General features: G+C 42.2%; 1 protein-coding gene across 2 annotated transcripts in view; it reads right to left on the reverse strand.

The window, feature by feature from the left end:
* DPYD (dihydropyrimidine dehydrogenase) overlaps positions 1–15,449 on the reverse strand; it is a 347,040-nt gene that overhangs the window by 282,601 nt on the left and 48,990 nt on the right. For both annotated transcript variants that reach the window (XM_070395710.1, XM_070395711.1), the window contains exon 3: positions 10,248–10,330. In XM_070395710.1, the coding sequence (XP_070251811.1) occupies positions 10,248–10,330 (83 nt within the window). The remainder of the gene's footprint in view (positions 1–10,247; positions 10,331–15,449) is intronic.

Raw genomic sequence — 15,449 nt, forward strand, 5'->3', positions numbered from 1 at the left:
CTTAACCCACCATGACAAACCCAGCTGGCCACCTGTATATCTAAATAAAACTTTATTAGGACACAGCCTCACCAACACTGCCCTGTGATTAGCTCATGTATTGTCTCGAGGGAGCATTATTACGTCAGCACAACTGAGCAACTGCAACAGAGACCGTCCGACCCAGAGAGCTGCAACAGTTCCTGTCCGGACATTTCGCTGAAACGCTGGCTGGCTTCTGCTCTAGGCCGGCACCTCACTGCACAGAGGAAATAAACCTAACTTCCTAGCTACCTTTACCAACCGTATGCGCACATTTTCCCAAAAATAAAATCAACACTCCCAGTGGATGAAATGTATTTACATGCTAATCACCGATATAAATACCGGGCTAGACAGTGTACCAACTTGCTGTTACATGTAATACGCTAATCCATGGGAAATAAGGGATATCTAAACCGCATATGTGTATCACCCAGAAGAGAAGACTCTTACAGAAGAAAGTACAATCACCTGTTATCACACAGGATATGGGAAATTAGCCCAAATCACAACGAGCAACACAAAAAAAGGCCCAAGTCCTTACACAATAGTGCATTATCTATAACCCTCATCGATTATTCTTCTAAAGTTGTGGGAAATGCCAACTATAATTACAAAATACGTATTCAGAACATGTAAACCACTAATTTTCCACTTGTAAAAGCCTGATTCCAAAAGCAATTTACTTTATGATTTACTTAAGCTCCGCAACTACATTAAAATATGATAGTATATACACAACAGCTTGTTAACAAGATTATCATAACATTAAAATCATAATGTGGCACTTCAATTATGGATACTTAAAATTAAAGCTAATCCTCACAGTACCAATTTTTATCTCCTAAATAATTTTAGCTATTAGCTGTGCATTCACAGCCTGTATCTACAGTGACAAGCATTCTGGAGCAGGCCTGGGCGCTGCGTTTTGCTTTGGGAGTAAGACAAGAGCTGCATCCCCGACTTCCTAGTCTTTGATGCACATCTTTTGCTATTAAAGGAAAAGTACGTTTGTTTACCTTGGCTCGATGCCACTTCTGTCGTTGCCAATGTTGCTGTTTTAAGTAGAAGCACCCTCAATGCCAACAGTACATGTTTTCTTTCCTGGTTTTATCTTTCTCAATGTATTAAGTGGTCAGAAAGCGGCAGTTACTCATTTGATTTTTTTCCTTCTGTTTTTAAATAAACATTTTTTCTGGTACATAGTAGGCACCAGGTTGAATAAACCAATGCTTAGATTACTGAATATAATTATGCGTTTTACAAATATATAACGAAATTAGACTACGCCTGACTTCACCTGTGTTGTTGCACAAAACTTATCATTGCTAAGTATGTAATCAATACCTCTCACAGTCAAGTTCAAATTCAAAGTTCAAAGTAGAGAAAAAGATTGTAAATGAACAGAGTTCCAAAGTCATATATGCCAGCTGCTCCCCAAATCCATCAATAACCCAGAAGTCCTAGTGCTGAGCGTATATTTGATTTTGTCGGAAATTAGGTAGGAATTAATCTGAGACTTACCCCCACCCCCCATAAATGGTGGAAACGTTACTTTTCCTTTGGCCCATCTGAAAGTCAATGTCAAATCTTGTTCTCACTCTCCCCTGAGGAAAAGGAAAGTAACATTCCTAAGGTACATGGCAAACAGGTGACCCAGATCACTGTGTCAGTGTGTGCGTGTGTGTGCACGCGTGTGTAAATGCCTCTGCACACACATGCTCATATTACACAAATTACATAAAGTTAACGCCATAACATATCTATTCAAGTGAAATAAACGGCACCGATTGTGATGAGAGGAATCCTTTTCCCAATGACCGAGCTGTGTTTTCTAAGCTGCCTCCTGGGGATGTTGATGAGCGTAGTTGCAACATCGTTCTCTAGAAGAAGCGGCGGCCTCTTTGGCCTTTAGACTCACAGGCGCGCAGGGTGTTCCGCTGGCTGCCCTGTGCGTGTGGTGGGAGGCAGGGACTGAACCCAGGGTCTGCGCTGCTCCAGGACAGAGGGGATAGAAACGAGGGGCTCTCTGAGTGGAGGAGAAGAGGAACCTGCTGGTGGGGGCGGTGCAGGCAGGAGACTCCTGCTGACCCTCGGGGGGAAGAAGACTTGGGGAACCATCATTATGACTGCGTCATGGCATCTGACTGAAACAGGAAGCCAACACATGGCTTCTACACCCAATCTCACAGGGCGAGCTGCTCGCGCCGTTAAAAACACATAGAGACACACGGGCACTTGCAACAATAAAGGTAACTTATGTTTATGTTTGAAAACAAATACATGTTGCAAATATTAAATCACCTATAATCATCGTTATGATTACATAACATATTCTGAATTTTAAAAATATGTATTTACTTTCCATACCATGAGACAACCTGCTGATTTCACGAGAAGCACTTCGTGAATACTTTCTGGGTTCATTGATTTTTTCATATATTTTCCTTCAATGTCACTTCAAATGTTCTCATGGCCTTATATTCCTCTTTTAGACTACATATTTAATTCAGGAGTCAGAAATACTTAGGTTGCCTTCTCCTTTCCTACACCTACTTTTCCACTATTGTGAAACAATGTCATTGAACCTTCTTGTACATAAATCTTTATAACCCTAATGGATACTCTGAAAAGCAACGGGATCTCCAAATTCCGATATTGTCACCTGCAAGATTTCCTTGACTGGAAGGGGGAGATAGAGATAGAGATAGAGATAGAGATAGAGATAGAGATAGAGATAGAGATAGAGAGATAGAGATGATAGAGATGACAGGGATAGAGATGACAGAGGTAGAGATAGAGACAGAGATGATAGAGATAGAGATGACAGAGAATATACATGTACATATACAAACACACAAATGATATATATGCACACACACAAAGTTGTCCACAAGAATAAGATTGAATGGGATAATAGTCTTATCTTCAAGTCTTAATCAGATGGATACAATTACTCATACAGGCTTTTACTCCAGGTCGTGTGGAAGCTCCAGTTTAAGAAATATCAGCGTCCATAGTTTAACCACAATGCTTAGCAAGAGGTGCAAGCCTGATGGAACTAACACAATGAACAGCTAAAGCAATATCGGGTCACCAGGAGTCACACAGCCCTTAGATCAGATGCTACACAGTCCAAGTATCCACGGCATGTTAACAGAGGAGAGAAATTAAAGATGTCACTTTTTAAACTAATGCATCTAGAAGGGAAAACTAAGACAATCTAAATGTCTTCGAATCACTGTCGAGGCCTCAGTCTTCCAATGAAATGTTAGATAACTATACTCCTCCCGCCTCTCAAATCTACGAGTCTGAAGTGCAGAAACTCACATATTGAAGCGATTGCAAACTTTTGAGCTCCTATTTTAGAACGTGTTGCATCTCTTAAAACGATGTCCAAGTTTAAATAGATGTACTTTAAATTTTAGCTCTGTATTAATGGCGCAGGTAGAATGACGATTACATACACCAGGAAAAAATAGCCAGGAAAAGAAACTGCAACCCAACATCGCCATCTAGTGGCCGAATCCCTAACACGTGACAAAGCCAAGCCCGGGATGGAGGAGACATTATGTCCTGGTAGTTGGATGCTGTACTTACTCCTCGTCTAAATCTACGGCTCTTACGGAACAGCCTTGGCTCTGCACATAACGCACGAACCCGAACGGCAGTGTCTGCCCTCCAAAAGGTTACGTATATTCTCCCCAGAGAGGTATGTCCGTAAATCTAACCAACCTATATTTTTGGATATTATTATTGTCAAAAAGCTTTGCCTAGCATGTTTATATTCCTCCTTAATGAGCTATATTCTCTAAGTGCCTTTGTTTTTCAGAATTTGAAACTCCCTTTCTGTCAAGTTATTTAGTTCAAATACCTTCCCACTTCTTCGCTCTACGATGCATGGCCCACTACTTGCCCCTAGAACTGGAAAGGGGAGAGACGCGATGTTAAAAAACGGTCCCCTTCCCCCTCGATGTGCAGAATGTATTCCAAGAGCTCAGACAGGTGCAAAATGTCATAATAGGGAAATCAGATCACTTTGGCACAGTCGCAGGGTTGCGTTGGCAGAGATAAGGAGAAAGGTGATGAAAAGTCGAGAATTTTACCTCTAAATCCACTGTTATTATACTGTAGTCGGAGATTGAAGCTAGAGATGATGCATTCTTTTTCTGCCCTGAGAAATCTTTTTTCCTATCTCATCGTTTTCATAAATCCTGTACAGTATTTCCACGCGGCCGTGGAACTTCCATGAGCTCAGACAGGAAACATTCCTGTGCCGCTGCATTGTCAGACCACACTGAGGTTTCCCAGTCCAACCCATTCCGTGGGACACATGGACACTCTAACATCGCACGCCAGCCCTGGCCGGTGAGCCCCAGCTGGTTGGGCATCAGGGCACAGGCCTGGGATGCAGGCTGGACCCCCAGTAGGGGGCGTGCAGGAGGCAACTGATCTATGTTTCTCTCACATCGATGCTCTTTCTCCCTCTCCTTTTCTCGCTCTCTAAAAGCCAATGAAAACCCATTTTAAAAAATAAAATAAGCACTATACATGATTAAATAAGAATAATGTATACAAACGTTTTAAAACTTCATATCTTCACTTATTAATATCTCATCAATCACAACACATTCTCTCCTGTTATCCCGATTCTCCATATAGGTCCTTTTACGCCTATAGTACCAAGAAAAGTAAGCCTATATTAAAAAAAAAAAAAGTAAGATTAAAAACAGATTGAGCTAAAGTCACAGTTGGAGTCTCATCCTGGTTTTTACCACTTAGCCTAACACTCATGTCATTTCTTCCCATTGTTTCCACTTCTTACTTCATTGATTTTCTAATCATTCTTAAAATGCTCCTGGGATAGAAAACCACGTGAGACAGCACCTGCAAGCCCATCACCCAGATGCCATGCCAATTGTGTTCTGGTTTATTCCTACCTTTCCTCTACTTTTCTTATATTCAGTGGACATCACGTTCTAATGTAAATTATTTTCGTGGTATTTTCCACTGAACATTCTAACACGAGGATTCTTATGTCACTAAAAGCATCATGTTAGAGATCATTTAAATACCCAGGTAGAGTGAATAATGCTACAACTTTCCACTACGCACGCGCGCACACACACGCACACACACATATACACACACATCTATGACAATAAAAGTGTTATAAGCTACTTAGACCGGACATCCTTCCAGATGTCCTTCCAGACAAAGCCGCAGCAGGCAGGGGCCGAGGCAGAGGTGGCAGAGGTGGCAGAGGCTCCCAGCCGCAGCGGTGGTGGGCGGGGGCCGGGGCCAAAGTTCTTGCATGAATTTTGTGCATTGGGCCTCTAGTATATATATACTATGGCATATTACATATATAAAATATTCATGTCCTTATTGTTTTCCTTTAACAGCAGACAACTACTCAATTTGTTCACCATCATATTCTGAAGTCTGAGAAGCAGGTCTGCTGCATAATATATTTCAGGACGTGCAATTACTACTGAAAGCGCGTGCGTTAAGGCTCTGAGTACATATTGGTACCATCTTTGCTTCAATGCAGCAGCGACTTCCAGGCCTCCTGGCCTTCTGGAACGTGGGAAGGGCGCTAGGTCTTACCTCCCCTCCCGCAGACCTGCAGTAACATCAACGACCAAAAACCAGGGCTGCTGTTTCACCTACTTCACATCATTTTTGCTGTTAGAGCTGAATGCGTTCCAGGCTTACTTCAACATACTTTGCCAATTACCCACTGAGCTAATCTTTCTGAACAAGTTATACACATGCAACACAATGTACTGATGCTATTAGTTTTGTGATACATAAACTTTTTCAATACAGTCAAAGCTTAGTGATTTCTTCAACGACTTTTTAGCTTATCATCTCTTTCCTCATCAAACCTCAGAAAGACAGTCCCTCCCACAATCTATTGGACTTGGGCTCTTCACAGACATGAATTTCCTTTAGGATTCTCGAGGCGAGACTATGACGTCATTTCTTCCTTCCAAACAGCAAAACAACTGCCTCTTACACCATTTACCGAGCAATTCCACGTGTCCTGGAAGGTGTGGGCACTTCATGATACAATCATAGCTTCACGGGGTCTTCGCAGGACCCATTACAACAAACACTCACTGGTTGTGGGTAAGACACAGAAACCTCGTGCATCTCCGACTGTATCTGGAATGTGGCCCCTGACTGAGTCCTCTCATGGATTCCTAGGGCCTTTGTTGCTAACTCTCCTGGGCCTCGAGATAGAAATCGTCCTCTGAGAGCAGCAGCCACTTCGCCGCCTCCCTGTGCAGCCATCACTGTTCCTCCGGTGTCCACGTGCATGCCGGTGCTAAAAACCCACCTCTTACTCCTCGTTTCTGAGGATGAGGGTGCTTGCAAGGCATACAGGGGTGGGCAGAAGTAGGTTACAGTGCCCTGCAACGCTCTTTGGAGTTAGTGACGCTCCTGTAACCATCACACCCTCAGGTCTGTTTCCATAGGAACTGCAACCCTCCTGGTGCCCGCCCGCCGTGTGCACCATTATCAGTGATTCAGCAGACAGTTACCAAGCACCTACTATGCGCTGATGCTACAGGAAGGCCAAGGACACTGTATGCCCTTCGCGGGTCTACTTCAGACCCCAGTAGCGTGCATGCAGTGAGCGGACGCAGCATCCAGTCCTGCGCTGGCTCTCCTGCCCCCCAGGCCTCTACGGAGCTGCCCGTGACCTTCCTCGTTTCTTACTGAATCCATCCCCCAAACCCAGGACGACTCCCGGAAACAACTTACCTTCGCCCTCAGGACACACTAGACCAGCCGTGGGCAAACTACGGCCCACGGGCCGGATCCGGCCCGTTTGAAATGAATAAAACTAAAAAAAAAAAAAAAAAAAAGACCGTACCCTTTTATGTAATGATGTTCACTTTGAATTTATATTAGTTCACACAAACACTCCATCCATGCTTTTGTTCCGGCCCTCCGGTCCAGTTTAAGAACCCATTGTGGCCCTCGAGTCAAAAAGTTTGCCCACCCCTGCTCTAGACGCTAGGTCACTGGCCTCCGGGACACGGTAAACACCTGTCCAGCCGCCTCCTGGGCCCGCTGAGGCTTCGGGGAATTCCTCACGCCTGTCCCCACTGCCCCCCGGCACTCAGGGACCCTGAGTGGCTCCCATTAGCCCTGCCAACCTCCTCCTGCTCCACCTCCACCCAGGGATCCTCCGCAAACAAGGACAGACGTCACTGACGGGGAAACAGCCTCTGAGTTTTGCGGGGAAAGGATTAGAAAAAGCTTGACAGGTTTTGCTTTACCTCAGGCCAGGTACGTCCTGGGCCAGTGATGGCGAACCCTTTGAGCTCGGCATGTCAGCATTTTGAAAAACCCTAACTTAACTCTGGTGCCGTGTCACATATAGAAATGTTTTGATCTTTGCAACCATAGTAAAACAAAGACTTATATTTTTGATATTTATTTTATATATTTAAATGCCATTTGACAAAGAAAAATCAACCCAAAAAATGAGTTCGCGTGTCACCTCTGACACGTGTCATAGGTTCGCCATCACTGTGTCACAGGTTCGCCATCACTGGCCTGGACTCTACCTGCACCTGCACTCCCCCCCTCTGGCCACTGCCCTGCCCTCCCCCTGCACCTGCTCCCACCTCTGCCATCCCCTCCCCGAGCCCAGGCCAAAGCGCTCATCCCTCCACAGCCTGGGGGGACCCAGACACCACCCTCCGCGTGAGGCGACCACCGGTCCCAGGTGAGAATACTGGATTCCTGCCCCTTCCCACACCCTCCTCCGAGCCTGTCAGCCACGTGGCATCGCACCGTTGTTGGCAGGACCCTCACATGGACAGGAAGGAGGCCCTGCTGCATGTGCTGAAGGCAAACCCAACGCCAAAGGCAGGGCCAGGCCCCGCACACCGCGCTGTTCACCGCTTTTATTTTTTATTTATTTTTATATGTTTTTATTGATTTCAGAGAGGAAGGGAGAGAGAGAGAGAGAGAAACATCAATGAGGAGAGAGAATCATGGATCGGCTGCCTCCTGCACGCCCCGCACTGGGCATGGAGCCCGCAAGCCAGGCCTGTGCCCTGACCGGGAATCGAACCCTGACCTCCTGGTTCCTAGGTTGACACTCAACCACTGAGCTGCATCAGCCGGGCCACTGTTCACTGCTTTTAGTCATTCAATTATTTAACTGTGTTTTGCGAATCTCAACATTACCAGTAACATGTGTGTATGCGTGTGCAACGTATGCAGCCCTTGTAAACGGAGTCCGGCCCTGCGTGTGACTGAGCGGCATGGAGTGACCCGACGGCCCTCATCTCAGAGCATCGCGGCCCCTCGGAGCGGGTACCACCAGTTTCCCTCCTTAGCTCCGCTCTCCTCTCTCCTGAGCAGAGCATCCGGGCGTTTCCTAAAACGCCGTCATTCAAGTTGGGCGGAACGGAACCATCCCCTCCCCTCAGACACGGTTCTCCCCAAGTCAACCGGCTGCTGCTGCTGCCCTCGGTGAGATGTCCTTTCCGTGCTAACCGGGGGCTTTCCGGGCCCCCCGCGCCTCCCTCCCTCGCTCCGCACGCTCCCCCTGCGGCTCCTCCTGCGGCCTGGCCTGCAGCTCTCTCCCCGCTTTGTCTTCCTGCACCTTCTACTCAATGGCAGCCACGTGCAGAGACAGCTGTCCTCCCGCATCGCTGTCGGTGTGCCCGCTCCGTCTGCGCACACGGCTGTACCCGGCCCGCTGACTCCCCTGTGCTGCTCCAGGGAGAGGGTGCGGACCACAGTGAGACACGCAGCCCATGCTGAGATCTGCCTCGAGACTGAACACAGTATTTTTACCCCTGATGGTTAGTTTACTCCTATGTTCAATAACTTTAACTCTGAGACTGATCGCATTCTATGTAGACACACCTCCTCCATTGTGTCCTCTGTTTTATTTTTCCGCTCTTGTTTTTTGTGTTGTTGTTTTGTTTTTTTGTGTGTGTGTTTGTTTTTTTAGCAACAAGACGTTAAACAATAAAACAGGCTCCTTTGCTCCAGCTGGTAATTTCTCTGAACTAGCAATAGATTATTCCTCTTTTCGTGACATCATAATCATCTATGCAGAAGTACCATGTATCTTTGTGTAGAAGCTACTGTTTCCATTAAATTTAATTACCTCCCCCTGTGGTTTTAAATAGAAGTGGCTTCAAAATGAGGGCAGCTTCTATTAAATTTAATTACTTTCCCCTGCTGCTTGCCTGGTAACCGTGCCTGGCAATCAGCCTGTAAACTAGAGTATATGGTGGCCGTGTACTTGCAATAACAAAACAGTACCCACACTGCCTCCTGGGTTTCTCCTTCCTCCACCTTTAAATGCTGTTTAGCTTTGATTTAAGATCCTAAAAAGAAAATGAGCACTGATAGGAGAGATATTTTAAAAATCCATGTTTGTTTCACAGGCTAAACCCAGGGAAACGGGCCATTTCTGTGCAATGCCCTTGGAGGTGCTCGCCCTCGGAGGTTCAGCTCACAACTTGTACGTGAGTGTCATGTGATGGACGGTGAGCTTTATATACCTCACCCTTTTTTTAATGTCTAGTAAAAAGCCTTCCTGGACCCTGACCAGATGGATCTAAACACTGCTTGCTAAAAAAAAAAAAAAAAAAAAAGGCATCAAGTGAGGGAAGAAATGCAAAGAAATATTCACAAATCGTAATGTGCAAATGTGGAAAAACCACCAGCGGGCTCATTAAAGACCACTGTCTCCGGGAAAAAAAAAAGTTAACCCATGTGCTCTATGATAGTGTGAAAATGTCAATCTGTTTTAAAATACCATGATATCATCTAATGCAATATAAAATTTTAAGTACCTCCTTTTTAATTAAATATTAATTAGGAGGAAATACTGCTCAGTTCACCCACCATTGTACTGTTTACTTTGTTACAAACAGGCAGAATTTAGATGAACAAAATTTCCATTCAATCACACAGTTTAGTATAAATATAAAACAAGACACCCCTTAAGCATTTTAAGTAACAAATTAAACATTTACATTTTTTACTGTGCACTGAGGCTTAACATTTATGCAGCTTCAAAACCAAAGTACAGCCCCCAGGGAAGTCTCTCACTGACAAATTAATACCTTAGAGAACGGAGCTGAATGGTGGCAATGAACTCATTTGTTCCCCCAATAATGAAGAATGACTTTTTCTTTACCACATCTGTGACTGTTGCCATGGTGACCCAGCCTTACCTCATTGCCTCTCGGAGAGCGCCTCGCTCGCCCAGCGTCGTGTGCTTGATGTCATCGAAATTATTCTCCAGCTTCTCGCAATCCTGCAACATATTAAAAAATGCATCAATCCTCCGGCATCCGGAGGTAAAAATTACATCTGTGCAATTAGGAAAAATGGAATTGATTATATTGATGATGGGCTCCTGAAGGAGACGCACACCCCTGGAACGGGGTAGGATTCATTAAAATTGACAGTGTGAATTCCACAGTAACCAAATATAAACGTTTCAGGATACAGCTGTGACAGAAGTCTTTTGACCAATTTTCCAAAATTGGGGACGTAGAAGAAGTGAGTAAAAACCAGTTCTCTGAATTCATCTCGGGCATGTCAAAGCTATTTAAGTTCAAAAGAGAACGTCAATAAAGTTATGATAAATATTTAGTTCTAAATGAATTAGAACTTACTACGATGAAAAGATACAGCCCAGATCTAATATAATAAAGGCTCCAACATTTTGGAACTGAAATTGTATAAATCTTTAATAGCAATTGCATATATAAAATGTTTACAATTGTATACAAACACACACACGTACATTTCTTATCATTAAGTGACATTATATCAGGTTCTTAGCATTCCTGAGTTAAATTTTCTAAAATTTTAAAATTTTGCTACAACTTTAACTATTTTTTTCATTTAAAACTTAATCTTACATGACCCTAGTAAGTTTTAAAAACATTATGTATGGGATTCCATTTTAGACTGAAAAAAATGTACCCATATGAGTTTCGGCATTTTAGACTTCATGTAGAATTTAGTTGGACTTGATCATAGAATTTGGTGTTTTAGTAAATTTAACAAACAGCAAAACTAAATAATCAAATTTTAAACATTAATGTGTTTTTTGTATTCTCAAATTGTACACAAGATGCTGGATTTTAGAAAATTACAGAATTTATATTAATAATTTCCAATATCTAAGAATCAATTTATTTAAAATCTATGGGTATATATGTACGTCTATTTTTACCTTGATTTTTAAATTCAGCCAAATTAAGGCAAATATTCTTTTTAATACATACTTATACTTTTATAATAAAAATCTTGAAAATTACCATAATGTAGCCAAAATTATTTAAATTCTGAATAACAGTTCCTTTTTACATAAATTAGAACTAGCCTCTTGTGGCCTTTGTTTTATCTTTTCACTTTTTTCGTAGTGTCTTTTCATGAAGGGAATTTCTTATGTTTAATGAGGCCCTATTTTTTACTGCTTAACTTTATGCTTAGTGCTCTCTGTGGCCTTTGTGTGAAAGCTTTGACTTCCTCAAAGTTATGAATATGCTTTCCTATACTTTTTCAACAATCTTTATTATTTTACATTTCACATTTGGATGTGCAATCCATCTGGGAATGGCATATCTGTATATGGTGTGAGTTAGGAAATCACACCTATTGGTAATCAATTCAATCATTACTATTTATTGGGAAAAAAAACATTTCCCCCACTGTAATTCAGAATCATCTTTTTCCATAAAGTAAGTCACGGCACACATGGGTCTGTTTCCAGGGTCCCTACTGGCCGACTGCTCAATTTCCTATACTTGTGCCAATATCACACTATTTAAATTACTTATAGCCATAATAAGTTAAAAGTCCTACAAATAAATATGAAAAAGGCAATAATTCAATGGGACGTGAGCAAAAGACTCTATGAATACTACGTAAAGGGAATATCCACATATTCCACTAAAAAACCAAGCAAACATGCTCAACAACATTAGTCATGAGGAAGATGCCAATTTAAATGAGATACCATTATGCACTTTGGAAATGATGAAAATGAAAAGGATAGATTGCACAAAGTGGGCTCTTATCTATATGTCTAACAGGCTAATATGCACAGTGTCCCTGCTGGAGTGCGACTGAAAGACCCGGAGTTCTATCACTCTCTATGACGTGCGCTTACCACCAGGGGGTGGCATGGAATGAAGGAAGGCCCTTGCCGGCAGCTGGCAGCCAGGGAAGGGAGGCCCCGGCTGGCAGCTGGAAGGCCCCGCTCGGCCCTGATCACCGGCCAGGCCTAGGGACCCTACCCGTGCATGAATTTCATGCACCGGGCCTCTAGTTTTAGTATAAAAAGCAACTAACGCACTGCTCTGGAACTGTCAGTTGTTACGACCACTTTGTAAAAGCTAATTAGCAGCCCTTTCCAAAGCTGAACGTTCCCACCCAGGAAAACAGAACGAGTGTGCAACGTGTTCACCTGGAACAAGAATGGTGATGGGACCACTAGTCAAAGTAGCCCCAAACTGGACACAAGTCCCATGCACCTCCAGGTGGAAGGTATAGAGAATGACGTGTTAATGCAGTGGAAAACTTCATGGCAGTGAGAACGGGCAAGCTGTGGCTACGTGCAGTTACATAGATGCACCTCACAGCCATGGTGTTGAGCACAGAAAGTGGTGCAGAGCAAACTTATCCCATTTATATGAAGCTCAAAAGTAGGCAGCTACAGTGAACCATGCAAAAGTGAAAATAAGAAAGCAATTCCATTTATGAGCATAAAAAAAAAAAGAGTAAAATACTTCCAAATACATTTAACAAAAGAAGCATACGATTTGTGCACTCAAAAGAATGCAATATCACCTAAAATTTTTTAAAAACGAAAGTGGAAAGATATCCCATGTTCATGGATTAGAAGACATATTATTAAAATCTTACCACTTTCTAAATCAATGTGAAGATATAAAAGCAATTCCTGTCAAAATCCCAGGATTTCAATGTTTTATTTTTATAAATTTTGACAAGACGGATCTTAAAACTCACAAGAAATTACAAGGGACCCAGAAGAGTCAAAATATTCTTAAAAAACAAAAGTGCAAATTTGAAGAACTCATATTTCCTGATTTAGAGCAACATATAATGGCATAAACATTTGTGCACAAATGTTCCTAACAGGTTTGTTCATAAAAGTAAAAAAGTAGAAAAAATCCAAAAGTCAATCAAATAATAAATGGATATACAGAAGTGATATACCGATACAATGAAATATTACTCAGCCATAAAAAGGGAAGCTCTGATCCATGCTACATGGATAAGACTTGAAAGTGCTATGCCAAGTGAAAAAGCCAGCTACAGAAGGCCGCACCGTCTGACTGCATGTCTATGAAATGTAGGTACAGGCAAGTCCTCGGAGATCAAAAGGAGATGAGTGGTGGCCACAGGGTCCCGTGGTTACGTTTTAGAGAGATTGAAGTGTTCTGGGATTAGTGATGATCCATGCACAAGTCTGTGAACATACTGAAAAAAACTGAATTAGACGCTTCTAAAAGAGTGAACTTTATGGAATATGAATTATATCTCAATAAAGCTGTTATTAGAAAATAGGCAAAACTAATCAAGATGACGGAAGTTGGTAGATGATGGCTACAGGAGGCATGAGAGGGTCTTTAGGATGCCCTTTAATTCACTGAGTAAAAATGCAGGGAACTAGATGCTTAAGATACGTCGTTATACGGCAGTGAAATGTTTTCAGATGACAGTTTGTGTTCTGGTTAAGAAATCATAATGCAATCACATGTCATTGTAGTTAAAATTAAAGAATGCCTATAAGAAGTTCAAAGTATCAAAGACTTAATAAATGTTAGCTCCCAGCCAATACTAATGAAATAACTTTATTATTTATTAAAATTCTGTACCAAAGATCCAGTTCTGTAATGAAGTCTAACCCTGATTAAGCTTTGACACTTTATTAATTAAAATTATGAACTTTCTTTATATATAGTGACTCGTTTTAAAGAATGACATTTAGATAACGATAAATGCAAAGACGAGTAACTAAATTATTTGGGCTGAAAATGAATCAATGGCTTAAAAAAGTCATATAAAAATATTCATTGACTGGGATTATTTATTCCAACTTATTTTCCACTGAATTCAAATTATTTTCATAAAATGTATTCAAAGGATATGATACTATCTATGGTAGAGACAGTACTCAAATTCAGAGTTTCTGATTCTAAATCTCATTCTTTTCATTCCCCAAGTTTAGCCATTAATGGAAAACAATGTGTAATTTCTCTGAGGTCAGGTTACACTTCCTGTCTCTACGTGGAGGTTTGCCATAAGCCCAACCCCAGCAATTCACAGGCATCTCTTCTTTTAAATTTTATTTTATTGTTTGAAGTATTACAAATAGAAGTACATATGTCTCCTTTTTTTCCCCATTGACCTCCCCCCGGCCTCCCTTATCCCCGCCTCCCCCCCCCCCCCCCCCCCGCCAGCACATGCCCTCACCACCCACCCCTTCCAGTGTCTTGCGTCCATTGGTTATGCTTATATGCATGCACACAAGTCCTTTGGTTGATCTCTTACCCCCCCCCCCCCAAACCCTCCCCTGCCTTCCCACTGTAGTTTGACAGTCTGTTCGATGCTTCTTTGCCTCTGTATCTATTTTTGTTCATCAGTTCATAATGTTCTTTATATTCCACAAATGAGTACGATCTGCCACTTGGCCCAGTAATATCACATTTAAACCTTAAAGTGGAAGGTTGCATAGCCTTTATGGCTTTCCACTTGGAAAACAACACCTATCTGTAATTTGATGCTTCCTCACAGATGGTTTATAAATCAGATGAGGGAATAGATAGTTCTATTTAATTGCTATGGGCATATTTTTAATAAAGCTCCAATTCTGGATACATACACAGTGTGTGTGTGTGTGTGTGTGTGTGTGTAAAATCTTAGCTGGATGGATTCATTTAATAGAAATAAATCTATCCCTGGACAAGATATTCTTGTTTGGTATGGTTGGCTTTTAAGAAAACCTTAGAAATGTTGCATTTATCAGGAATTAACAAAACCACATAACACTATATATCTGAATCTCTTTATTTAAAGACAATTGTTTTGAGTTAGAACACTGTCTTTAAGACCCACAATGCTATTATAAATGTGAGATATAAACGTTAACACCAGTGGAATGGCCTGATAATTACACTATTGTAATTAAGAGAGAATTTTAAGATCTCAATTTAGCCATTTAAAGTTACTCCCTAGACTAGAGCAATCATGCCCGTAGCAAAAGAAAGTCACAGATAACAAATACTTAAGGCATCGGACACAGCAGCTCAGAATCAGAAGCAAACACAGATGGAGTCCACAAGGCCTTTTGACATCCCAATGTCATGTCTGAAGTCCCTTGGGAAAAACTGTAT

The sequence above is a fragment of the Myotis yumanensis genome, unplaced genomic scaffold (genome assembly GCF_028538775.1).
Source record: "Myotis yumanensis isolate MYYU_CA2020_CCGP unplaced genomic scaffold, mMyoYum1.0.hap1 SCAF_17, whole genome shotgun sequence".
Classification (NCBI taxonomy): domain Eukaryota; kingdom Metazoa; phylum Chordata; class Mammalia; order Chiroptera; family Vespertilionidae; genus Myotis; species Myotis yumanensis.